This window comes from Aricia agestis, chromosome 1 (genome assembly GCF_905147365.1).
Source record: "Aricia agestis chromosome 1, ilAriAges1.1, whole genome shotgun sequence".
Lineage (NCBI taxonomy): Eukaryota > Metazoa > Arthropoda > Insecta > Lepidoptera > Lycaenidae > Aricia > Aricia agestis.
Genome location: NC_056406.1, coordinates 14,196,935 through 14,224,159, shown reverse-complemented (window position 1 = coordinate 14,224,159; position 27,225 = coordinate 14,196,935). Strand labels below are relative to the sequence as shown.

General features: G+C 35.9%; 3 protein-coding genes across 3 annotated transcripts; 1 reads left to right on the top strand and 2 right to left on the bottom strand.

The window, feature by feature from the left end:
- Nucleotides 1–1,667: 1,667 nt before the first annotated feature.
- Nucleotides 1,668–9,307, bottom strand: LOC121733947 (asparagine synthetase domain-containing protein CG17486). Its single transcript, XM_042124352.1, has 8 exons — nt 9,212–9,307; nt 8,878–9,126; nt 8,134–8,305; nt 7,420–7,640; nt 6,784–7,190; nt 4,098–4,269; nt 3,665–3,906; nt 1,668–1,872 (listed from the first exon to the last, which is right to left on the bottom strand). Exons 1-8 carry the CDS (start codon nt 9,269–9,271, stop codon nt 1,695–1,697), a joined length of 1,701 nt encoding a protein of 566 aa, XP_041980286.1. The 5' UTR covers nt 9,272–9,307; the 3' UTR covers nt 1,668–1,694.
- A 6,957-nt stretch (nt 9,308–16,264) lies between these two features.
- LOC121733978 (arf-GAP domain and FG repeat-containing protein 1) lies at nt 16,265–18,479 on the top strand. Its single transcript, XM_042124396.1, has 6 exons — nt 16,265–16,492; nt 16,568–17,062; nt 17,151–17,284; nt 17,601–17,666; nt 17,760–17,887; nt 18,234–18,479. The coding sequence occupies exons 1-6, from the start codon at nt 16,329–16,331 to the stop codon at nt 18,282–18,284; spliced, it is 1,038 nt and encodes a 345-aa protein (XP_041980330.1). The 5' UTR covers nt 16,265–16,328; the 3' UTR covers nt 18,285–18,479.
- Nucleotides 18,480–23,347: 4,868 nt separating this feature from the next.
- LOC121733938 (cell division cycle protein 23 homolog) lies at nt 23,348–26,716 on the bottom strand. The gene is made up of 7 exons (XM_042124346.1): nt 26,136–26,716; nt 25,706–26,054; nt 25,352–25,531; nt 25,093–25,257; nt 24,748–24,994; nt 24,458–24,644; nt 23,348–23,623 (listed from the first exon to the last, which is right to left on the bottom strand). The coding sequence occupies exons 1-7, from the start codon at nt 26,562–26,564 to the stop codon at nt 23,396–23,398; spliced, it is 1,785 nt and encodes a 594-aa protein (XP_041980280.1). The 5' UTR covers nt 26,565–26,716; the 3' UTR covers nt 23,348–23,395.
- Between the last annotated feature and the right edge of the window lie 509 nt (nt 26,717–27,225).

Genomic DNA, 27,225 nt, shown 5'->3' with positions numbered 1-27,225 from the left:
TTGTTAAATGTGTATTTTAATATTTAATAATAACCTTAAAATAAAATAAATATTTAAGGGGGGCTCCCATACAAAAACACAATTTTTAGCCTATTTTTGCTCTGTATCGGTACGGAAATATTCGTGTCCGACTCGCACGTGGCCGATTTTTTTCCTTTAGCGGCTTATTCTGTGTCACGTGTAACATGCAAATATAAAAATTTATCCAATCATCTTGTGGATATTTTTTGAAAATCTGCCATCAAAATGTGCCATCAGATTCTAGTAGAGTGTAGACCTTTATTAAACATTTCTATGCAAAATATTAATATATAATAATTATCAAACGCGATAACGTAAACTGTATAAGTATATATTTTATTAGAATTCTGTTGTGGCTTTTATATTTGTCGTAAATAATATTAAGATCTTAGATAAATGATTGGTCTCGCGCGCGCGCGCGCGCTTGACTAGATACCGCGCTGTATAGAAAATTTGATTTCAGAATGCGGCAACTCAATATTGTAGTGTGTGTAAAACAATGCACAATTAATATTGTTGTGTGCGTAGATAATCGGGTTGCCAGATACGTGACTGGTGCCCAATCAATGGGGAAAAATTAGTTGCTGTGGTCTTGTAATTTATTATTATTGTTAATTGTACTTATAGTAAGTGCTGATTTTTCAATCACCAGATAAACTTTACCATTGGCATAAAGTCCATTCGAAAAGAATGCGATAAAATAACAACGTTGTTTAGGTCAACGAAATATAATGGGTAAAATATTGATGAGAAAACAATACAAAAACAATGGTAGGAAGTTTAACGAATGTTAAGAATGAGTCATAAAAAAGCAAATGTTAAATTTGTTTTCTCATTTGTTACTGTACATAAAATAGAAAACTATTTAAGATTTTTATTTTAATATGATACTCCTAATTCATATTTATTAATACACATTCATTCACACTTTGAAAACTTTTTGTTCCGTTGGCGTGATTCTAACCAGCTACGCTAGCTAGAGATTTTAATGCGCTCATCCACTCAGCCACTAATCACTATGTATATATAAAAAAAGATATAATAAATAAATAAATAAAAATCACAATCTCAGAAAAATTTGGGAATTTTTAGTTTATGGCAACTTGCAACACTGAACATCAAGCAGTACTCCGATCCGAATTTTCAGGTTTATATTATTTGTCTGTGTTTATGACGATTTATATAATATTTACTGATGGTATGTGATGCCAGTACCTTTCTTGTTTCTTGTAGTGTTATTATTGCATAGTCTCACTACGCAAACTGGCATTTTGCTACGGACGTAACTTAAAATTTCGAAAATTATCGACACATCTACCTCACCCGAAGCTTGCGGCGCGACTGGCGCGGTAACGCCGCATCAGGCGTATGATTTGTTGCCGCATTTTTCAAGTACTCCGACGGTATCTAGTCGTAGCGCACGCGCGAGACCAATCATTCATCTAAGATTAAGATCTAATACGGCTTATCTAAAGTATCATATTAACAAACAACAAAGTATTTTACCATACTTATAAATTATTTAATATGTTTATCACTTTGAGTAGTAAGTATACAATTATTCTAATACGTACATGAACATAATATATACTTAATTATACGTACGTAAACAAAATATTTCAATTAAGTTTTAAAATGTTTAGATTATAGGGAATAATGGATAAGTACTGTTATTATTTAAATATTTTTGAAATATCACTTCCATTTTGCTTGTTGTTGGCAATTCTGGAGCCAAATTGTATTGCTCGTTTTGGTAGAGTAGAAGCACTTAGCAGTCCTATTTGATAAGCAACAAGTCGTAAAAAGAGCTTATCACCAATTCCCACATTTAGATGTTGTGAAGGAAAACATCTGGAAAATGTTATAAAATATGGATTTTATCAAAACCAAAATTATACGGTACGGGAGCTTTAGAACAATTTTTTTTGTGATTACCAAGGGGGATATTAGATTATCATATATATTGGATCCGAGATCATTGAGTCAATGATATTGGATAATGTAATATAGACATATGATTCATTTCTTCCTTGATGTTAGATTTTTGACATTTGCTGAGAGATTGGATCCAATACTTAGAACTAATTTTTCTACACTAACTTCTGATTGGTGCTACGGACAAGACTAGATTGCTGAGCAAAATAGCTATAAATATTCCCACAAGACTACCCGAAAAAATAAATACAAACCTTTACACGTAAAGCTTGCCAGAACAAACCTGGGTCACTATGCACCACTCAGAAGATTGTGTAGAGCTTACAATGCTATATCCAACTATCCCGATATCTGTATATTCTCTGATAAGCTTAATTATTTTAAGAGAAATCTTAAACACTATTTTAATAAATATCCCTCGGTCAAGTAAAGTTGAAACTACTATAATGATTATATAATTAACTACTTGGTGTACTGTCACAGTTGAAATTTTAATTTTTGTGATATTAGTATTAGTTTCATTTCAAGGTTTTATTTGTTTAAAAAAACAAGATATCTTTTTTGTTACACACATATTTTTATCGCCATATTCACCACATCTCATCTCGTCTAATTTTTGTCGCATACGCACGCTGTACTTCACCTGTCATTAGAACTCATTTTATCTGTAAACAAATTTTATGCACAAAAAATGTCACAAATGCTGTTCTGTTGGTGAGTCTATAAAAATAAATAAATAAATACGTTCATAGAAATAGGTGTTGCCAGTTATTTAATATAAAAAAGAGTTTTTAATTTCTTGTTCGTTAATGTGTTTCAAATAATGTAATGTAATTATTTTTCTATTTATATACTTGGATAATCTTGCTGAAATAACAAAAAACAAGCCATATTGAATATGACGATGTCTTTTGACAAATCGAATTCTCTGAGATCTAGTAACCCTGACGTCAATACCTGTCAGCGTTAGTGCTCTCCGTTGGCTATTGAAACCACATATGACGTAAAATAGGATCAATGAAATATGATAATGTAATATGCAGATATGATCAAATTATGATCATTTGATCCTATATATGATCGTAGAAATGATCCAATATAAATGATAATGTAATACCCCCCTAACAAGCAAATTCTTTGTGAGTGAGCTACATTTCGATAAGACGAACAACATTTTTATTTTCGATAAATCTCGAAAGTGGTAGCTAACAGAGATAGAAAGGATTTCATACTTTGGCTTAATGGTCCTAAAGTATTGATTGTTTTATTTGTAGGACAAGGTTACTCCTAAATTATATAACTATTAACCTACCAATGTACAAAAATTCTGCGAAAATGGCCAAACCAGGCAGGAGTATTATTTTTCGGTTTGCTCCCGATAATAGTTCCCGCTGCGCCGCGAGAGCACGATTCCAACAGTTAAATAGACCTATACATTGCTTTGGGTAATATAATATCTAAAAAAGCAAGGGCGCAGTTGTAGAACCTCGGACAGGGCGCAAAAAAGACTGTTTACGGCACTGTCTCTGTTAGCTACCACTTTCGAGATTTTTCAAAACCAAAAATGTCGTTCGTCTTATCAAAATGTAGCTACTCACAAAAAATTAGCTTGTTAGTAATCACAAAAAAAATAATTTTCTAGGGCTCCGTCACTATTAAATAAATATTATGCAAATCGTTACTTAAAAGACAAAAAAATAGAACAAACCTTAGCCAAGGCTTGAGTTTAATAACATAATTTACAAAATCTTCATCCAGATATGGCATTCTTGGCTGTCTGCCATGATCACATATAACTCTATTATCACGAGCTAAATTTCTGAATGATATTCTTTTCCAATCTAGTAAAAGTTCTTTAGATAATCCAGCCCAACCATGCCTTTTTAATGCATTCCTGTGCCTAATGTAGCCACCAAATAATTCATCAGCACCAGATCCTACAATAACAATCTGAAAAAAATATATATAATTTTCCTATAAGGGCGTTCGCTGCGATATGCGTGCGCCCGGCGCGGACACCCGCAGCGATCACTATGGCGAGCGCACAGCGCGGGCGCCCTCGATAGGCACAAGCTCAACGCAAAGAACGCCCTCACACTTCTCTTTATTTGATACAGTAAGTATTTTATAAAATAAATTACCCTGCACGGTGAAACACTTTTATCATCTTGGCCTCTAACTGCAAACCATAAGGCTGACCCGAGACTTTCGTCAAGTATTGTACGCCTCGGGTAAACCAGATCACAGATTATATTTTGCTGACAGTTTTTCAATTCAGGAATGGGTACATTAATTTCTCGAAAAATCCATGTCCTTAAAATGCAAAAAAGGTTCTAATTATTGGAAACCTTAAGTTAAATTCAAGTTAATGATGTAAATGTCGCAGCCGTCTGGTTTAAATAGCCGTTCAATCAAACAGCTAGCCCTTTGACTGAACAACGCCATTCAATCACACGGCTATACGTCGTTTAGCCGACTTGTTGACTACAACGTTCAACACTACAGCTAGACGACGCTTAGCCAACTAGTTTAATGGCAAATTAACTAGGGCGACCATTAGCTTAAGGGGAGGTTATTCCTAAATTAGCAGGTCGATGTCTGTCAGTGCGAATATCGACGTAAATGACATTAAAATAACATTCATATCAGCGCGCCTTGTACAGTGGCGGTTACGACGCTCGCCGCGTCCATGATAGGGCGAAATAGGAGAAAAAACCTTTTTACTTAGATAAAAAATAGTATAACTAAACATGTATCCGTACATTTCCCTGTAAAATTTTAATAGTAATCGAACTATCCAAATTATTTTTTGATTAAGTCCCTGTAAGTCCTATAAAACTCAAAATGTTTTTAAAATCGAGGTTGTTTCGGATTTTTTTTTATCGAGTAAAATTATCTGTATTGAGTTTCTAACCATAAAAGTCACTAGTTAAAAGATGTATCTATACATGTATATATATTTTTCAGTTTTTTTTAATGACGCTTTCTTTAAAAATTACTCATTCTAGAAACGTGAATTTGGAATAACCTAGCCTTAATTTGTAATTTGGGAGAATAGGAAAACTTTTTGTATTTTAGGGCCGATTTTTCAATCCACAGATAAACAGACAGATACTATTTATTCGACAGATAGCAAGATATTGAATTTTTCAATCGTCAGATAGGACTTAACCCTCGAATAACTTCGCTAACAGAGGAATAAAACTATCCGTCGCGTGAACCACCAAATAACCGCTATTAGACAGATAGTTTACGATGACATTGGTAACTGGTTGCTTGAGGTTATCATTAAGGTTTATTTAATAACTAAGGATATTTTCGATGAAATTGATGATCTGGCAATTGAAGAAGAGGCCATAATAAACGAATATATATATATATGAATCGAATGAATACTTTGAAAAGAAAAGAAAGAATCATCAGATCGAGGCCTGATCATTATGACATGTGGGATCCAAAAGACTTTCAGCGCCGATTCAGAGTTTTAAAAGAATCTGTCCTACAATCTGTATCTGTCCTTTTCTTTCTCTCATAGAATTTAAAATTAAGCACGAAACACAGTCAATAAATAGATAGGTATTCTATCAGGTACCTAATACAGTTGGTGCGGTTCAAAAAGTATTTGTTCGTCACAGCATCTGTCTTTTTATTTTCAAATTTCAATGTATTCTATCAGGTACCTAATACAGTTGGTGCGGTTCAAAAAGTCTTTGTTCGTCACAGCATCTGTCTTTTTATTTTCAAATTTCAATCACAATAGAAGCAATAAATGTGCACAGGCAATAGGCATCCGCGTCAATTCGAACGAAACAGACAAATAACCTAAAAACAATGAGACTGAGTCTGTCTTGCTCTTACAATAGAGTATTCAATATATTTGTTTCAACTGTGTAAAGTGCGAGTTGCCAGACTTCAAAAATTCGGCCAGATAGTTATCTATGGAATAAATGACATTTGAAAAATTGACTATGAATTATTCGACGGTTAAACCACCGAATAACTTTATTCTTCAGTTAACTATCCGACCTTTTCTCCCAGGATTGAAAAATCGGCCCTTATTGAAAGATTATTCTCGGATTAAGTTTAAGGGGTGACCAAAAGTTTAATGCAATAAGTAAAAATAAAAAATTCTGAGGCGTGCTTTGTAGCGGTCGCCGGCTGCTGCCGCAGTACAGTCACAGTTCTAACCTAACCTACTTTTGGATTTTCTGGATTGTGTTTGTTTTTGTTTTGGCGGGGGCTGCGCCCCCCGAGCCCCCCTTTTGTTTGATGACGGTCGCCGGCTGCTGCCACAGCACGCTCGCTGGGCTCCCGCCTTCCTCTGTGTTGTGGTCTAAGTTCTAACCTAACCCAACCAACTTTTGGACTTTCTGGATTGTATTTGTTTTTGTTTTGACTCGAATCCCCCTTTCCGGTGGGCTGCGTCCATCCATTTCATAATCCCGTAATTTCTCCTCGAATATTTGTTGAAATTTTGATTCACTCGTATGTGCCTCTACAATTTTTGTCTCTTTAATAACACTTGTAACTTTTATTAACTACTTTCTTTCCGAAAAACAAACACAAACACCAACTAACACCTGCTAGTTGACGCCATATTGTAAATAAAACGCACCTAGCGCCGCATCGGTGCGCGCTGAACTACTTCAATTAGACGACGGCTTTTAAATTAGCTGTAGTGTTGAACGTTTTAAGCGACTAAAATATTCAATATAAAAGCTAGACGTGTGATTGAATGGCGTTGTTCAGTCAAAGGGCTAGCTGTTTGATTGAACGGCTATTTAAACCAGTCGGCTGCGACATAAACATTATAAAAATTTAAATTACCTCAATGGACAAATTTTCTTAAGTTCTTCAAAAGATTGTCTGCCAGTTAATCTATCTGGAACTTCATACAACTGGCCTTTTTTAGATTCAAAAGCGACATTCAGAAGATCAATAGATTGGTTTTTAGGTACATACTTATCAGCAATTAAAGCAAGTATAGTACAATCGAGACCACCAGAAAATAGAATTCCTGTTGCACTGTGGTTACATGTGTCTGTTTCTAGAGATATACAATTCTTACATTTTAGTGGCTGTGTTTGGACTCGGATCTTGATACTCTTTTCCAATAAATTAGTTAAATTACAAACTGTATTTAATATTACACTATTTTCTAGAATATGTTTAAATATATCATGCTTTTCAGTAATGCTCTGGGATATTTCTTCTATAAATGTGATGACATTATCCTTGAACAACCAAAGTTAAGAGTAATTAAACTTTTTAATCGGGACTTAACGCGACTTATTTAAGTAGTAATGCTACTACGAGTACATAAGGTATGTACTCGTAGTAGCATTACTACTTTCTCGACATTTAAAATGTTATCAAAGTTAAGAGTGATTAAAAGATACAATAATAATAAATTATAAAAGTATGCATTATTAAACTAATATGAGGTTTTCAATAATAATATACCTCTATATTCTCTCCACTATTGTTGCATTCTGCTTCATTAAGGTCAAATGTGAAAGCTTCATCAGGTGAACTTTGTTCTTTGTGTACAGTTTCCAACCACTTCAAAAAGGAATATTCAAAGCAATGATCATCATGCCAGTTGTATGTTGTAATAATATCAGTTTTTAAGTCTAATTTATAAATTAATCTAGCAGGAATCTCAGCAGCACTATATTTCCTTCCTGAAAATCCAATCCATTTTTGTTAAATCACACATACACATGCATACTACTAATAATGAAAACTAAGGAAACGTAATGTCCATACTTCAATCGTTTTGAATTTGGTTTTTCGCACACTAATATAAGGCAATAGCAACAAAACACTAAAGGCGTTTGTGCACTACACGGAATTTTACCGTCCAGCATTCATAACTTTCACGTTTGCCATATAAATAAGGTAGGAAATCGGGATGCCGAGCCGCGCCGGATGGTAAAATTCCGTGTAGTGCACAAACGCCCTAACACTCAAATTTACGAAATAAAGACTGTCACTTCTATATTTACACAAAATTGTGTACCGAATACATGCATAAAGTATGAATGTATTCGGGTCTCATTTTGTAGACTTGTGGAACAAAATTTTTAACACAGTTACTCTTCCTTAATTTTTATTATTATTCATAGCATGCATAAAAATGTAAAAATTTTAATGGCAGTAGGTATATTTCCTTACCAAGTACACTACCTATGATAGTAGTGTCTTCCGAATTGTGTATCAATAATGAATTTCTTCCAATCCTATCTCTTGTGAAATACAAAAGTTGTGACACTTTACAATAATATACTAAGCTGAATGGCCCTTTCAATCCTTTAATCACAGATATTATGTGTTGGCATGTAGACTCCTAAAATCTGGCATTATTTATTAGTTTAATAAAGTGAAGTAATGTTTAGTTGCAATAAAATAAAAATGTAAGAACCATTGTTAGGGCGCCGTACCAAGGGGTAAAAACGGGACGCTATTACTAAGACTTTGATGTCAGTCTGTCTGTCTATTTGACTGTGTGTTTCCAGGCTGTAACTCAAGAACGTCTATAGCTAGACTTCTAACATTTTCACAGATTGTGTATATCTGTTGCCACTGTAACAAAAAATACTAAAAACAAAATAAATTAAATATTTAAGTCCCTCCCATACAACAAATGTGATTTTGTTGCTATTTTTTGCTCGACATCAATAACAACAACACATAGGCACTTGAAATATTCAGGTAATACTCAGTTGTATTTGTACTTTAATAATTAATAATAAAATTTAAATAAATTAAAGGGGAGCTCGCACAATTTAATCTTTTCAATTTCAGACACGTTAATTAATATGTTTTGACAATACCTACATAAAATATAAAAATACGATCAAGACGAATATGCAAGTCAATTACAAAAATATGCAATTATTAAGCAACAGATCAACTTGCCTTAGTCAGCTGATTCATTAAAAGGTGTGTGTCGCTTGCAATAGCGGTGTTCCATGTTTCATCGAATATGTCACCATTAAATAAAAGTATGCCATATTCATTTTCAATTGGTTGTGGAGTTAATTGCTTGCCTTGCATCCACAGCACTGATCCACAGAACCACAAAGTTAGGTTATCATTGGGTAAATATTGAACAGAAGACATGTGATCCGGTCCTCTTCTTTGTATTCGACTTTGAACTTCCGTGTCCTGGTTTATAAGAAAAACTATTGTAATAAAATAAATATACATAGTTTTTTTCGAAATTTACACAAAAAAAAAAATATTTTATTACCTCACTAGTTTTCGATGGTGCATTTTGAAACTTAATGATTTCACAAAGAATACCACACATTTCTTGTATTATATAAAATATAATAAACCCTTAAAGTACTCTGTGAATGAACCAATTATTTATAATATCAAATTTCAATTTGACTTTACACTTTACAGTCGGGGCATTTTTTAAGGTATTTTACACGGTATTGACAGTTGACACTCAAATAATGAAGTTGACAGACAGCTGCCAAACTGCTAAAAAATTAAACGAACGCTACCTACTAAAGAATTAATGTCGGCTGTACACTCTCGCCGAGACACAGCGGCCCGAGTGCGAGAGTGTAAATGGGTGCGCTCGCCTCGTCTCGCCTGTCTCGGACCCTCACGGTTCGGTGTCGGTATTTGCGCCCGAGACAAAGGGTCTCGCGAGGAAAGCGAGCGCATTACTGTACACTCTCGCGTTTTTCACTACTAGTCGCGCCGCTTGACAGTGCAGAACAGAAAAATAACAATAATAAACGTCATTATCAGTCATTATCTGTGAGAAATAAAATTAAATATGATTATAGATCTTTGGATTACAATGATATCTTTCGATGCATAGAGAAAAATAATGGTCCGTCTTCTTTGAGTTCATAACTGCAATTGAAGGGATTTTTACAAAAATTACATAACTTTTACTTTCATTATTTTTCAGGAAATATAAAAAACTTATGCTGATGCAAAATAATGTTTTCTGAAATACCATATTCTGATATATTGCCACCACAGAGATATTTAAACATATGTTATAATAATTGTACATATAACTTTAGCCAGTTTTAAAAAAAATGAAAATTTATGGGTTGTACATATTATGTTGTTTTTGTAAATAATGAACAGTTTAGTTGTTTTTGTAACAAAACAAAATAGTTAACCTGTTTTTGCTAAAAGTTCTACATACAAAGGGGAAAGTTTTGTATTTTCACATGTGTGTATGTTTATAATGAAAAACTAAATTTGATGCTATATGCTAGGCACAAATACTAGCTAACACTTGAAATAAAACAAATTAGGGGAAAAAGCAATACTTTTATTTCTTTAATGCAAACAACATTACAAAGACTTTATTCTTCTCCACTACTATTGTCTTCATTTTCAATTTCAACATAACTGGAGCTTGGAGTTTCTTCAGCTTCACTTCCTACTAAAATTTGATTATAGAAATCCAATTTCGAAGAATCACTAAGAAATGTTTTTAATCTTTTTAAATCAGCAGCCTTGTTTGGGTTGAGTGGTATTTTATTTTTGTATAATGGTTCAAGGATAGCATCATTAGGAAGCGCACGTTTTGTACGGATATGGATTTTTGTCCATTCACCAGTAAAGTTGTATATAACAAATACAAAAGGACTTTCTTTTTTAATTTTTAACATTCGTACTTCTTTTATTCTCATGGCAGGTTTACTTTGCTTCAGGAAAAATGGCTCTAAAATTTTTTTCATATCATAGAACGACATTCGTTTGACAGCTATCAGTGACGTTCTTTTTTTACAAAAACTGCTAAAATGCGTTCACATAAATTGTTTTTGTGAAAATCTAAAAAAGATTTGTAGTTCTTGCAAAAGTAGTCGTTTTTTAAAAGGCTATGACTTGTAAGATTGGTTGTTTTTTTAAAAACGACATACACTGTGTTATTCCATTTTTTTTAAGGAATCCAGTGTTGTCAAAATCTCGAAATCACAAAAAATGCTAGTTATGTAGTTTTTGTAAAAAACCCTTCAATTGAACTAAGCGAGAATGTACATGATCGCACTCGGGCAAGGGGCTCTCGCACGAGACTCTCGCCCGAGAGCTCTCGGCGAGAGTGTACAGCCGACATAAGCAAGTGAATACGGGCCTCTGAAAGTCTGAACCATAGAGTAAAGGTAAGACCGCATTAGGCGTAACTGAACTGCAGCAGAACTGCGCTACACGACGCGTCAAAATATTCTTTGTATGAAATTATATGAGACAACACGCACTACGCCGCAACTGAACTGCACTGCAACTGAACTGCGCGGCAAAGTTGATCAACTGACCAAAAGTGTCAAGGCTTGTCGCGACGTGTAGTTCCGTTGCCGCGCAGTGCGGTTTGACAAACTTCATTTTCATAGTCAGTCAGTTAGCCTGTTTGAAAGCGCTATAATCAGTTAAAATGTCCATGGACGAGGAAAAATTAATTGTAATAGGCTACTTGACCTATATTCAATTTCATTGAACAAATACATATTTCTAGTAGAACTTGGCCTAGGAAACCGTATTTCACCCTTATCATGAAATAAAAGCTTATCTATATATAAAAATGGATTTTCAATTGTGTTAGTCGCGCTAAAACTCGAAAACGGCTGAACGGATTGGGCTGATTTTAGTCTTAAATAATTCGTAGGAGTCCAGGGAAGGTTTTAAAGTGACACGAAGTTCACCGGGACAGCTAGTGATTGATAAATAAAGTCGATTTGAAAATATGATTTTATGAAAATAGGATTTGTATTGACGAAAACGCTTTTGCGATACTTCCGATTTGGATGTGACGTCATCGTACTCGTAATTTAATATCTTTAATTTATCGCGCTCGTTATACGTAAGTTAATTTGTACATAAATAATAAGAATAAGCCTAGAAAGATTTGTAAAATATATTTTCTTGAATAATTAAAATAAAACATCAGTTTTATATAATTATTATCTCCATTTATTGTAGACGGGAAATGAAATGGCCAAAACTTTTCTCCAAAATTTTTTCAACATTACAAATGATTTCTAATTTCTCAGATTGCTCAGAGCAGAGGTTGCCTAGATACTGAATATATTTTTGTAGCACCGCTGCAGTGCGGTATACCCAAAAATGACGCGTCGTGTCGCGCAGTTCCGCTGCAGTTCAGTTACGCCTAGTGCGGTCTTACCTTTAATATTACCGTCTGAACCATTGACTTTTATAAGTGGACTCGGCATAATGGTCTCTACCAAATCAAAATACTGTGGCCGGTCCGCCATTTTATGTTCCGGTTCTCCGAGGTACATAAACTGTCAAAGTGTCGTTTTATAGGGATGTCGAAATTGAAAGAAAATATCGATATATCGATACATCGATATTTGAAAAAATATCAATATCGGTCTCGATATATCGCGAAAAAAATAGGCACTTGAAATGTTCACAAAATACTCAGTTGTATACATACTTTAATACTTAATAATAATAATAATAATTGATGGTAAAATTAAAATAAACTGTAAACACTTCGTGCGCGAGTACAACTAGTATTTGTCCGATTTTTTGGTAATTTTTGCCCGATATCAATAATGGCAACTTAAATAATCTATACTAATATTATAAATGCGAAAGTATCTCTGTCTGTCTCGCTTTCACGCCAAAACTACTGAACCGATAGTAATGAAATTTTGTGCACAGATAGTCTAAAGCCTGAGAAAGGACATAGGCTACTTTTTAACTGGAAAAAGGGGTTGTAAGGGGGTGAAAATGCGTAAATTTGGTCAAATTAACTTAGTTCCAAAAACTCAAAACAGATGGCGCCAAGAGTCCCCTAGATCGCGCTATTGCTTGCTCATGCGTATTTCTATAAGAGGTGGTATCATGTTGAGTTTGGTTTTCGATTCTTTAGATTGTTATACACGTTAATAACTAATAAGTAATAACTCACCTACCAACTTAGATATCAAATTCAAAAACAACAGCGCCAAAACTACTTTTTGTACCGATTGTAAAATGTAATGAAATTTTGTACACAGATAGTCTAAAGCCTGAGAAAGGACATAGGCTACTTCTTACTGGAAAAAGGGGTTGTAAGGGGGTGTTTATGCGTAAATTTGTTCAAATTAAGTTAGTTCCAAAAACTGGAACAGATGGAGCCAAGAGTCGCCTAGATCGCGCTATCGCTTGCTCATATGTATTTCTATAAGAGGTGGTACCATGTTGAGTTAATATTTCAATTGTTATACATGTTATTAATTAACTCACGTACCAACATAGATATCAGAAACAACAGTCTACCAATAATAAATACTAAATAGTTTATGGGTAATTTGGGTATTGGGCAAAGCTAAAGTTGTGTAATGGATTATGCAGCTAAGTTGTGTAACGCTAAATAAGCTTTAGGTATAAAACATTTTTATACCTAAAGCTTATTTAGCGTTAAAAAAAAGTTTAATTAAAAAAAAACATATTATGTGCACACTACACGGCTGTTTTGGGTATTTTGATTTAAGGGGTACCAGGGTTTTAAAAAGCTTTTGACACCAATTTTATTGACACCGCGCGCTATAAACTGAAGTCCACGCGGACGAAGTCGCGGGCAACAGCTAGTAATTAATAAACTTAAAATAAATTAAATAGTTTTATTAAAATTAAGGAGGCTCCTATATAAAAAAAAAACATGTTTGCCTATTTTGTCTCTATGTACTATAATACATAGAGACAAAATAGGCAAAAATGATATTTTTTTTATATAATATAAAAAAAATCATTTTTGATATCAATATAATATATAATATAACAGGACGCTCACTTATAACATGTTAGTTTATCGATGTCCTCGACAAATATCAACCGAGTGTCCCATCACTATAGACCGCCATGTTTAGTTCTTGGCAATATGGCGCCGGCCACACTTTTTTGTAGTTATGTCGCCTCCATCTGTTTCCTTATTCATTGTTCTGAACATGGCTATTGTGTTGTCCACGGAGCTAATACTAAGAGGAGGTGTTGTAATCAAGTTTCCTTATGAAACAACGCGTGACAATTTGCGGGGGTGTCAAGCTCCACCCACTTCTCAATATATTTTCATCTATCGGCTAAAAGCCAAAGTACTAGCTTAGGTCGATGTTGATGTTACTACGTAGTACGTAGTTCAACTATCTTACACTAGATGTAATTTTGGTCTGAAGTCTGAACACGGCTATTGTGTTGTCCACGGAGCTAATACTAAGAGGAGGTGTTGTAATCAAGTTTCCTTATGAAACAACGCGTGACAATTTGAGGGGGTGTCAAGCTCCGCCCACTTCTCAATATTCCATCTATCGGCTAAAAGCCAAACTACTAGCTTAGGTCGATGTTGATGTTACTACGTAGTACGTAGTTCAACTATCTTACACTAGATGTCATATTGTCTTGAATATTATGGGACGTACTACGGCCCTGGATATTTTTTACGTTTCAAATAGTTATCATAGGTGACGACAGATGGCAGTTTATAAGTAATATCATAATAAAAGCTATATAATCACGATTTTAGCTATTAAATGTGTTTAAGACTAAGTATATAACGGTTTTCAGTATTCAATTATGATTATATTGTAATAAACTTATGCAAAATTATACGCATTTACGTCTGTATTATCTTTCAAAGGTTTGGCCACCTAGTGTCAAGTAGTATAATTAACGCTGAAAGCTGAAATGTTCTAGAACTTTTATATTTAAATTGCATTTAAAATTATTTTCAAATGAAATGAGATGGTATTTATATTATCAGAACGTCTGTCTGAGTGTTTTCGACATTGTAAAACACAATATTTCATCCTTTCCTTGTTAAAAACGCATAAAACACCAATTTATTGGGAGTCTCGTTACGTGTGCACCTGACAAACGCTGAAAGTGTACTGACTTAAGCCCCGCCCACAATGATGACGTGAGGACCTAGTTGAAAATCACAGTGCACAGTTGCTTAGGGCCAGCTCCTCTTCGTATTAGCTCCGTGGTGTTGTCAATTGTCACTTGTCTTCATGTTGTCTTACTCTCTGTCAGTTGTCAGTTGTCTCCTTGCTTGTCTCCACTCTCCCCGGGTGGGCGCGGAACTTTTTTGTCTGTGACGAAATTTGACTTTTGACATTTTACTTGACTGAAGCAGAGACATGATACTTCTGCCTGCTTACCATACGCCAACGAGATATCTTACTCTACATGCTTTCTCGATGTTTGATGGTTTGTCTCTTCATCTCTACTGACCCTAGCATGACAAACATTTTTTCTCGCGTAGATCTATCATCGAAATAACACATTTTTGTAGAGTTTTGTCGAGATAATGTCAAGATTTTGACATTATGAGATGAGTAGTTTTTAATTATCTCGAGAGTGAGATATCTCGTTGGCGTATGCTAGGCAGGCATGTCTCTGGACTCTCTATTTAATATTGTATTATCTATGCTCTGGACTGAAGTGAGATTTTACCTGTGGATTTTACTTGATTTGAGATATTTATACTAGTAATCTGTGTTTGAGACAGGGTTGCCAGATTGGGGGTTTTTTTTCGCAATTCTGGGGAAAACTCTATTGTTTTTTTGCAATTCTGGGGAAAACTGTGACTCTAGGCGAAAATTTGGGGAAACAGTATTTTTGGGGAAATGTTTGGGGAAAATAAATACACTATGGGGATTTTTTGGGGTTAGCACTTCTAAAAAACACAAACAATTAATAAAACGAACGTGCTTTTCATTCAATTAACATTCTGGCAAATATGCAAGAATTCAGAGCCATTAAAAAAAATTTGCTAGTCTATGACTGACTCTGTCTTGTCTGTGACTGTCTGTCTCTGGCTGGGTTTGTTGTTTGTTTTAGTTTGTTTGGTCGAGTGCGTAAAAGGCCTGACAGACGTACGAACTTAAATCACGCGGGTTTTAAGTTCGCAAACTTACTCGGCTCGCGTCGTCGGTGAGTGGTGACCCGTGACACACGAGAATCGCTCACACTGGATTACCATGCCCCAGGCTCGCGGCTCGCGGCTCGCGGCTCTTTGCTGACACACAGGCGATTAAGATCATCGAGCCATAAGTCCACGTACTTACTCGCACGTCTGTCACCCCCTTAAAAAAATTGTCTTTTTGATCGAGCGAGCGACCCTATGTAATTGTGTATCTGTTTAAGTGTCGAGTGATCGAAACTACTAAATCGAACAAAAGTAGTTTCAATTTTATATTCGGGTTTTTTTTCTGTAACAAAGCTATTGGGGATTTTTTTTTTTGAAAACGTATCATTTTGGGGAAATATAAAAATCAGTTTGGGGGAAATCGTAAAATTGCATCTGGCAACCCTGGTTTGAGATTCTAGATTAGAGAAAGGAAAAACAAAGATACAATTTGGATTTGGATCTAAATTCTACAAGAATGGCAGCAAATCGTCGAAAACAAGATGACAAGAATTTAGAAATATTGCGCGAGCTAATTTCAATGAACGGTAATAAATATTGCTTAGATTGTAACCAAAGAGGGCCGACATACGTAAATACAACCATTGGATCATTCGTATGTTCAAAATGTTCAGGAATGTTGTAAGTTTATTTACCTAACCCCTTGTTTTCTTTCGTGCTATCCCCGTCGAGAATAATAATTATGTATTTTTTTAGGCGTGGCCTTACACCACCTCATCGCGTAAAGTCTATTTCTATGGCTACATTTACTCCGGAAGAGATTGAGTTTATCAAAGAGAGAGGCAACGATTATTGCAGACGAGTATGGTTGGGTCTGTACGAGGGTGAAAGTGTTAATTTTGCCGATGAACAAAGTGTTAAAGATTTTATGTCAGACAAGTATGAAAAGAAAAGATATTATCTTGAAACAGCGTCAAATATTATGACCAGTAATGGCAATTTACCTTCAAAAAATCAAACCAAAGGAAAAACTACATCAAACAGCACTGCAACTTTAGTGTCCATACCCCAACATTTTGGGAAGTCTGCAAATAATAACAATACAACACATTTAGCCAAAATAGTCAACAACTTTACTCCAGCTAATGAAACCAGTCATAAAGTTCCCCGGCCTATTAACAATATAATGAATAACATGCCTCCGAATAACATGCCATTGTTAGAGAATCCAAGCCCAGCACCTGTACCTGAGTAAGATATGCTCATCATGTTAATAAGTGTTTAAAATATTATCATGTCTACAAAATCTTCAATATTATTAACAATGTTGTGTTTTCAGTTTTCCTGTAGATTTTTCAACTGCAAACATTTACAACAGTGCCCAAACTACTAGCACTGTAAACAACAATTTCATACAACCAATTGCTAATTCAACTCAATTGACTGCTTTTAATTCTACAAGTACAACATCAAGTAAGTGTAGTTATATAGAAATTAGATACTGTTATATTTTTAAAATATAATATCAATCACGTAAGTGTAGTTATATAGAAATTAGATACTGTTATATTTTTAAAATATAACATCAAAATGCACCTAAACCTTAATATTGGTTATTTATATTATTTATCATGTATACTATGTGTGCAATTGTTTAGATTAAACTTATTATTTTCAATTTTGTATTATACTTTTGCGTAACGCAACAGTGAATCTAAAGATTAGAATCAGAAGTATTATTTATAAACATAATATTATTACTTATTTTTGGTATTTCATAATGTTACAGATGATAGATACGCTGCATTGGCTGATTTAGATTTAGAACTAAGAAAACAAAATATGAGAAGTATGGGTGGGTATCATCTACATTCTACTGTATAACTTTTTACAAATGTGTATTTAAGTTATTAACCAAACCAATAATAAATATTTCTTTATATTACAGAGGAGACTCCAAGTGTTGCTAGCAAAAATCCTTTTCAAAGCACAAATACTAGTGACATTTTTGGGAACAAAAATCCATTCTTTAATGGTGGTTGGAGCAGTTCTATGCAGCCTATTAACCCATTCATGGTATGTTATACTAATTACTAAAGATGTACCAAGATTTTATGTAAATTATCACAATATTTCAATATAACCCATCAATCCCCAAGCGGCACCCGACTGCCGCATAACAATTAAAAATCTATTGTGTCTGCGATTCCCAAGATCGAGGTAATAATTAAGAATTATTTTTTTAAATACATTATTAGTACATTTCAATATTGTGAATACATCATCATTGTTTTATCATTGACATCACATGGTTATTCATCATTCCTATGTGCTGTAGTACAGAAAATTCAAAATGGTAATTATTTGCCGTCTTGTCTTTGTCTAGACTCTAGAGTGTTACATAATAAATGGTTTATTACAGCCTACTACAAACAATGGAGCAGTTATTAACTCCAAGAATCCCTTTCTTTGAGAAGATGATGTCATATTTTCAATTGAATCAAGTATTCTGGATGCACCAAAAAGCTGAAAATGAAATGTAATTCTGCAGAAGTTTTAAATGAAGACTACCTATTCACTTCTTGCTATTAGATGTTGACTTCAGTGCCTCAGTCTGCCTTAGGGGGGTATTACATTATCATATATATTGGATCATTTCTATAATCATATATAGGATCCAATATATATGATCATTTGATCATATCTGCTTATTACATTATTATATTTCATTGATACTATTTTACGTCATATGTGGTTTCAATAGCCAATGGAGAGTGCTAACGCTGACAGGTATTGACGTCAGGGTTACTAGATCTCAGAGAATTCGATTTGTCAAAAGACATCGTCATTTTTAATATGGCTTGTTTTTGTTATTTCAGCAAGATTATCGAAGTATATAATTAGAAAAATAATTACATTACATTATTTGAAACATATTAACGAACAAGAAATTTAAAACTTTTTTATATTAAATAACTGGCAACACCTATTTCTATGATCGTATTGGATCCAATCTCTCAGCAAATGTCAAAAATCTATGATCAAGGAAGAAATGAATCATATGTCTATATTACATTATCCAATATCATTGACTCAATGATCTCGGATCCAATATATATGATAATCTAATATCCCCCATAAATTGCAAGAATTTAATATATATTTGTAAAGGCTTTTTATTAATCTAGTTTGTAAAATGCTGCATAGGTAAAAAAATCCCATGATAGTATTAATGGGTTTGTCTGAATTGCTGGTCGTAGCTTTATTATTATATTTTTTAAATATTTGAGTATTTTACTATTGCTAATGTTGATGTAATTTTGCTGCATATTCTCAAAATTGTATAACAATATTGGTTCTATGGGTAAACAATTAGTATGTAAAGAATAAAGGCCTTACTTAGTTTTAATTACATTAGCATAAAGATGAACAACCTGTATGATGTCATGGTTACTGATGACTTATACATGCCTGTAGTGAATAGGATATAAGCATTAAGCATATGGTACAAATTTTACTAAACATGACATTATTCCTAAAATTAGCACAAATAACTTATATTTCAAGCGTATAGTAATATTTTTAGATTATATTTATGAGGCTAACTTAAATTAATAACATTATTCATGTAAATTTAATGCTCAAACGCCTGTTAGTCAATGTTTGTTTTGTAATCAATTATTTCGTCCTTTTTTGCAATTTTATATGTCAATTTATTTACAATAGAAGTATTTAATAATAAGCTCTCAAATTTTGTGTCTAAACTGTGATTTAATTAGGTATTAGTTACGATATTTTATCATTAAATGAACTAACTTGAACAATTTTACATGATTGCACTTGACTATTTATTTTATTGTAATTTTTTTAAGTTTTGAGCACAGATCTGTTACAATATATAAGAATTAAATTAATATGTAATATTCTTTGACCTTGTTATCTTAACCCAGGGGTCACCAAATGGCGGACCGCGGTCCGCATCCGGACCGCCGACCCATTGTGTGCGGACCAAGCATATCGAAGACAGGCGCGGTCGCAGCAGGGGGGGGGTAGACAGTAGCGATCATTATCTCCCTGTCAAAAAACTTGCCATTTTCTATAGAAACCGCGAATCGCGATTGACAATAAAAATAAATAATAAAAATAAAAATTTCTTTATTTCAGACAATTACAGTCCATATTTGTTAGTAGGTAGCATAAAACTTATCCTATGTTAGTTAACATTTTAAATAAAAAAGGAAAACAAAAAGACCAGAGACGACCACCTGAGTCAAGTCAGTAGTCACCCAGCTGCACTATTATTTAAAAAAATAATAGTGAAGTGACTATTGAGTGACCCCAAAATTTCATGCTGCGACCGCGCCTGATCGCTACCCACCTCCACTAGGCTGTCCCTTTATAAAACATTCATCCGGTCGCGGCTCACATACGCCGCCCCGGCCTGGCACCAATTGATAACGAAATCCAACAAGGAAAAACTCCAGAGCATCCAAAATAGGAGCATCCGCCTCGCCGCCGGGGCCCCGCGCTACGTCAGGAATGACGTAATAGCCCGCGACCTAAAGATAGAGATCCTAGAGGACTTCGTTGGCCGACTGGCCTTAAAACTGTTCGCGAAGGCAGACGCCTCTAGGCTGGACTCTCTTCACAGCCTGGCTCCATGGCACGCCCGCCCCCCCGATCGGAAAAAATTCCCCCAGAGTCTTCGGACTCGGATTCCAGCGCCGATAGAGTCATAGATTAGGGTAGAACTATCGCAATATATTCTTGTATTTCTCGTACCTTATACTCGTACTTGTATACGTCTATTGCTATTCGAATTTCAATGGTATCTCACTTTTTCTAGATTTCGGTCAAATGTATGTGCCTGCGATTGTATCGCATACTCCCTCACAACCTACCTCGCTAGGGCCGGAACTGGGGTTAGTAACCCCAACTCCGGGCAAGTGAGCATGCGGCAGCTTGCGATTCCATCGCAAACTCCCTCACCTCACGGTCTCACCAATTCATTGATTTCGCTCTAGTGTCGATAGGGAACCTATCTGGGTAGAGCTATCGCATAAGATTTCTCTATTTCCCAAATTTCGGCCAACCGGGTGTAGGGGAGCTAGCGATTGTAATATCGCTAGCCCCCCCTCACACCTCTAACCCAATTCGCTAGGTTCTAAAATTAGGGCTCTAGTTTTTGAAATTTTCCCCCATTTTGAATCTCAATTTCTCCCCAACATTTTTTTAATTAAATAGGGGGCAAACGAGCAAACGGGTCACCTGATGGTCTGCAACTACCGTCGTCCATGGACACTCGCAACATCAGAAGAGCTGCAGGTGCGTTGCCGGCCTTTTAAGAGGGAATACGCTCTTTTCTTGAAGGTTTGCAGGTCGTATCAGTCCGGAAATACTGCTGGTGACAGTTCATTCCAGAGTTTTACAGTGCGCGGCAGAAAGTTACGCGAAAAACGCACTGTGGAAGACTGCCACTCATCAAGGTGATGAGGATGGTATGTTTTTCGCGTGGGACGATAGCGAAAAGTTGCAGGTGGTATGATTCCGAACAATTCCTCAGAGCACTCCCCGTGATACAACCGATAGAGGATGCAGAGTGAAGCTACATCTCGCCGTAATTCCAGGGGGCTGGGCAGCTGTTTGAAACACTATAACAGTCAACAATTCGAGCAGCCCTTCGTTGGATACGATCCAGAGGGAGCAGTTGGTATTTTGGCGCCCCTGCCCAGAGATGAGAACAATATTCCATATGAGGCCGAACCTGCGCCTTGTAGAGTTGTTGGCGTTGGTCCGGACTCCGGACTGAAGTACTGTCTCGCTCTGTTAAGAACACCAAGCTTCTTCGAGGCTAATTTGGCCTTACCCTCAAGATCATATCGGAACTGGACTTCGCTCGATATGTTGACGCCAAGTATCTTAATGCTTGGGGAGATGGTTAAAGATGTGCCCTCGAAACGAGGATAAACGACCATTGGTGACTTTTTAGTGGTGAACGCGCAGACTTGTGTCTTGGTGGGGTTGAATTGGACTAAGTTACGTCTACCTCATTCAGAGACCTTCTCCAATGAATTCTCCACCTTAGACACACGTTCGTTTCGACTCTCAGTGACATTTTGCCGAGAAATATTAGGGGAGCCGGTATATACAGCATCACTGTACTATCATCCGCATAGCAATGAATGCCGTTGGTTTGTAACATTCATTGATAAATTTGATATGCAGTATGAATAGAGTAGGCGACAGCACACAGCATTAACAGACTGAGTTTCCGAGCATTCGCCGTCAACTACGACCTTTATGCTTCTGTCTGCTAAGAAACTAGTGACCCACTTACATAATTTCTCGGGCAGCCCGTATGATGGAAGCTTTGATATCAGCGCTTTATGCCAAACCCGATCAAAGGCCTTCGCAATGTCCAAACTAACAGCCTATGCCTCTCCCTTCAATTCAATTGCCTGAGCCCAACGATAAGTCAGGTATGCCAAGAGATCACCAGCCGAGCGACCCTTACGGAACCCGTATTGTTTGTCGCTTAGCAATCCCTGGCCGTTCAAGTATTGGAGAAATGACTATTGATAATGGATTCCATTATCTTCGAGAAGAGAGAGGCTATAGCGATTGGTCTGTAGTTGGAAGGATTTGAGCGGTCACCTTTTTTGGGGATCGGGTGCACCAAGGCTGTCTTCCAGGAAGCCGGGACGATGCCAGTGGAATAGGAGAGCCGAAAAAGACGCGTCAAGACCGGAGCCAACTGTGGAGAACACTTTTTCAACACAATAGGCGGGATACCGTCAGGCCCACTCGACTTTTGGATATCAAGGGAACAGAGGGCTTTTCGCACTGAGCGCTGATGAAACCGAATATCCGATATGATGCTCGTGCATCGCGGTATGGTCGGCGGTTTCTGCCCCCCGTCATCCAGGGTCGAGTTTGACGCAAAGAGCTTGTCCCGAAGATCGGCTTTGTCCTTTGCGTCCTGGGCCAACGATCCATTTCCTACGTGTGGGGATGGTAGGGTTGGCTTGCAGAAATTTCCTTCAATAGCCACTTTTTCAACATTTTCACTTTTCCAATATTTCCCCCAAAACAAACCAAAATAACATCCAAATCTCGCCACAACACAGCCTCCGGAACACCGAGAGACATCGCACTCCACACGCATCAAAACCATCTAGTGTACCCCCGACTCTACCTGCCTGTAACCTCTGATCTCACCTGGTGGGGTGGACCGCCAGGGGTGATTGAGGTGGGTTTAGAAGGGAGGCTACACTGGTAGTAGAGGTGACTCTACCGGTCACCCAACTTAGGGACTCGTCCCGTCCCAAATACCGCCTCATCTTTATGAGGTGCGGCAGACCCCTCGGGCAGGGGGCTTAGCCCCGAAACCGACTTCCCATTTCTCCCCCCAGGGGGAAGTGAGAGAGACATCCCCACGAGTATCATCCGCATAGCAATGAATGCCGTACCATTCATGTAACCTTACATAATATATTATGAGAGTCAGATTTATTTTCAGGTAAGTAAAACAGTAAACATAATATCATACATTTTATTAGTTTAGTACATTGAAATGATGCACGATTACATTTTAAACTTACTACTTCGTCTTGTTAGCATTGGCGTGGAAAAGTTATCTGGATTTACATTTGGGCTAGAAAATGACGCTTTTGGCGTGTCTTGAGTCATTGATGTTGAAACATTTTTTATTGCTTCTGGTAAATCTTCTGGCAGGTTGTTTCCTTGAGATGTTGATGCAGCCAAGCGTTTTTCAGATATTGTTTTCAGAATATTTTTTGCAGCTTCTCTTGTCTGTTATAAGAAACAAATTATAGTTAGATATTATTCTGAAAGGCAATTTGGCTATCAATTGTAATTAAGTTAATACTTTAAAAATTGAAGCCATAAATTCCAAAGGGAAGTGATATAGGTATAGCTCCCTAGAAGGCGCTGAAACTTTCGGGATGTAGTGGGTCCTAAATAATCCTCATTTGATTTTACAAATAGTTTTTTTTTATTACAGTTCAAAACTGTTGAGCATGATGAGAGCGATTGCAAAAAGAAAGATAATATATATATTTTTTTATTTCTTAGTTATGTCATTAATAAAAAGTTAGGTTTAGGTTCGGTTATTCTAAAGTGTAACTGCCGCACTCAGAGTGGAACATTAATTTTAAAAAATCAACGTTCTCACGGAAAACCGGCGTGAATCAGCGCTTGCGCTGTGTTTCGCCGAGTGGGTGACTTTACTGGAGGCCCAATCCCCTACCCTATTCCCTTCCCTACCCTCCCCCATTCCCTTCCCTTGCCTCCCCTATTACCCTATTCCCTCTTAAAAGGTCGGCAACGCACCTGCAGCTCTTCTGATGCTGCGAGTGTCCATGGGCGACGATGCTGTCCTGATGGAAAGCAACTTCTGTCGCCCACCCACCCCATCCCGCCCACCTGATGGTGACCTGTTTGCTCGTTTGCGCCTTATTTCATAAAAAAAAACTTAAATGCAATTAATTCAAAATTTTGACATAAGCCCCATACATTATCTGTCAAACTCTTCATTAAATTAAAGGTTAATCGTAATTAAATGTCTCTGAGTACAGCAGTAACATTTAAATTTAAATATCAAAGTAAATAGTAAAAATAACTTACACTTTCATGGTCTAAGCACTTGTACGCATAATGAGATGCATGATCCAAGAGAGAAAATCTTAGATAGTATTGTGCTAAATATCTCTGAGCAGCCGGCATCTCCTTACTACCGGCATTTGCAGGATCCTGACATGCAGCCGTATATGCTGCTGCTGCACTGTTTGGCATATTCGACTTTTCATATAGCCTGTAATAATAATAATGTCATTTGGTCAGTTATTTAGATACTAACACCATAATCTATTAAATAAATTGAGTAATTACTTAAATAAAAATACTTTATTACTTACTTAGCTAACTTGAATAGAGCCATACCCTCTATATCACCTGTGCTATGAGCTTTGTAATAGCATTTCAAGGCATTTGGTATTTTATCCATCTTTTCATATGCTTCACCGAGAGACACCAACATTCTTGAGTCATCAGGTTTAAGCTGGGCTGCTCTTGAGTAATAATAAATGCAATAACCATTTAAACCTAAGATCTCGTAAGCTTGTCCTAGTCCATTCCATGCTCTATAATCATTTCTATTCACGTCTAAAACAAAAAAGGAATGCATTGTTTACAGATTCACTGACTCACTGTATCTCCTGGCATATTATGCTTATAAAGTTATAATACATCAAAATGTTTACCTATAGCTTGTCTATAACACTGTATGGATGCATTGGAATTCTGAAGCTCTATAAACTCATGGCCCATCAGAATCCATGCTGTTAAATATTGAGGGTCCAAAGATAAAGCTCTCTGAAAATATATGACAGCTTTTTGATGTTCCCCTCTTAAACTGTAGTAGTTACCTGAAAAACAATAGGATGAAAGTTGAGATAGTCACTGACTTTAAGTTAATTAGCAAATATTGTTAGGTGTATTAACTTTATGATTTCAACTTACCAATAACACAACATGTTTCAACTCTGTATTTGTCAATTGAGACAGCTTTTTGGGCTAAGTTTGCCAGTTCCATTCTTTTTTCTTTTAAATACAATAAATGAGAATAGACATCCCAATTGTCTAGTCTATAGGGATCACTTTGATACAAATCACGGAACAGTGCCAAAGATGAGTCAACATCTGAAAGGGTATAAGGTCATATAGTTGCCATCATTTAATAGGTAAAAAATATATTAAAATAGGTAAAAATATACTCAAAACATAATATGAAATAGTCCCTCTCCTGTCATGATGTGCTATAAAAAAAAATTAAAATAGGAAAAAATATACTCAAAACATAATATGAAATAGTACCTCTCCTGTCATGGTGTGCTATAGCCATTTGTGCAGTAACATAGGTGCTCTTTTCAAAACCTGCATTTGTTAATGTCATGTATGCTTCTAGGGCTTGCTCTGATAGTTTCAGTTCTACAAATGCATGTGCTGCAAAGAAATACATCATCCAATGTTTGGGTAGCTGTAAAGAGTCTAAAGCTTCATACTCATTAGCCAACCCAGCCAACTCTATCCATGCAGCCCACAATGTTGGAGCTGCAGCAACAGCTGATTGCAGTACTGTAACTGCCTGGGAGCGCAGATCAAGTTTTTTTAAAACTACACCCTCTAAATATAGAAGATAACCATCAAGATTGTTACGATTAGCCTGCAATTTATTATACAATTAATATTATGTTTTTAAAAAACTAGTGAGTAGTTACTAATCCTAGGTACAATTTACTCATACCTTAAAAAATGATAAAAGATCTAATAACACTTGAGTGCATTCAGTATTCTCTGTTCCATTATCAGTAGCATTATCAAGTCTTTTCTTTTCACTAGACATGTATTGTGAGTATTTATGAAGAAAAACACATTTAGGACTGGTACAATTTTCAATAAAATGTGCGGCCCTGTCATATTCTTGGCAATCAAAATAACTTTTAGCCAATCTATAGGCCTCTTTGTCGTCTCCTAATATTCCATCATCAAATGTATGTGGGGAATCCGCATAAGATATTTTATGATCTTTTAAAGCATAGTTTAATTCCGCTAACCATTTAGAGGTTTGTATCAAGCCTCGATCGTTGCATTCTCTAATGCCATGTAATATATCAATTCTGACTTGATTTAGATCTATTTGTATGTCTGATTTTGCGCCAAGAAAAGGCTGCATCTTGCTTGTTTTTCTTGTATTCGAAATATTTCGCTATTTTTTGCAGACTGCAGGAAAACTAATTTGGTAGGTACCAGTTACCACAAATATACCTTCAAAAAATAGGTACCTATTCGGCTTCGATCATTAGTATTCGGCAACAAAACAAGTACCGTACTCACAGATTACTAGTATATATTGTAGAACAGAGAACTGCGTACCAGTGTTGCCAGAGCTGTATGTTCGAAAGTTACTTATTGTCATGCGAAAAGTAACATTTTGAGGGGAAAAGTAACATTTCGTATTACTTATATAATCTTTAAATGCCGCGGGGGGGGGGGGGGGGGGGTATCTCCAGAATGCACGAAAACATACTATACATATAGAGATGAAATGATTTTTTGGATTCCGTATAATTATTTTATTATTAAAATTATTTATATACCTATTAAAATGAAAATATAATAACATAAGCTCTTATACAAAAAAACACAATTTTTGGCCTATTTTTGCTCTATCACGGTACGGAACCTTTTATGAGCTAGTCAGACTCGTGGGCGGGGGCGCTGCTGATAAAGGAGAACTGTCAAAAATTTGTTTTTGTATGATGGCAGCGTTAGTTGCTTTTTTCGCCACGTTCATTCAAAGCATTGTCAGCTGTAACGACAAAACTCAATAAAAC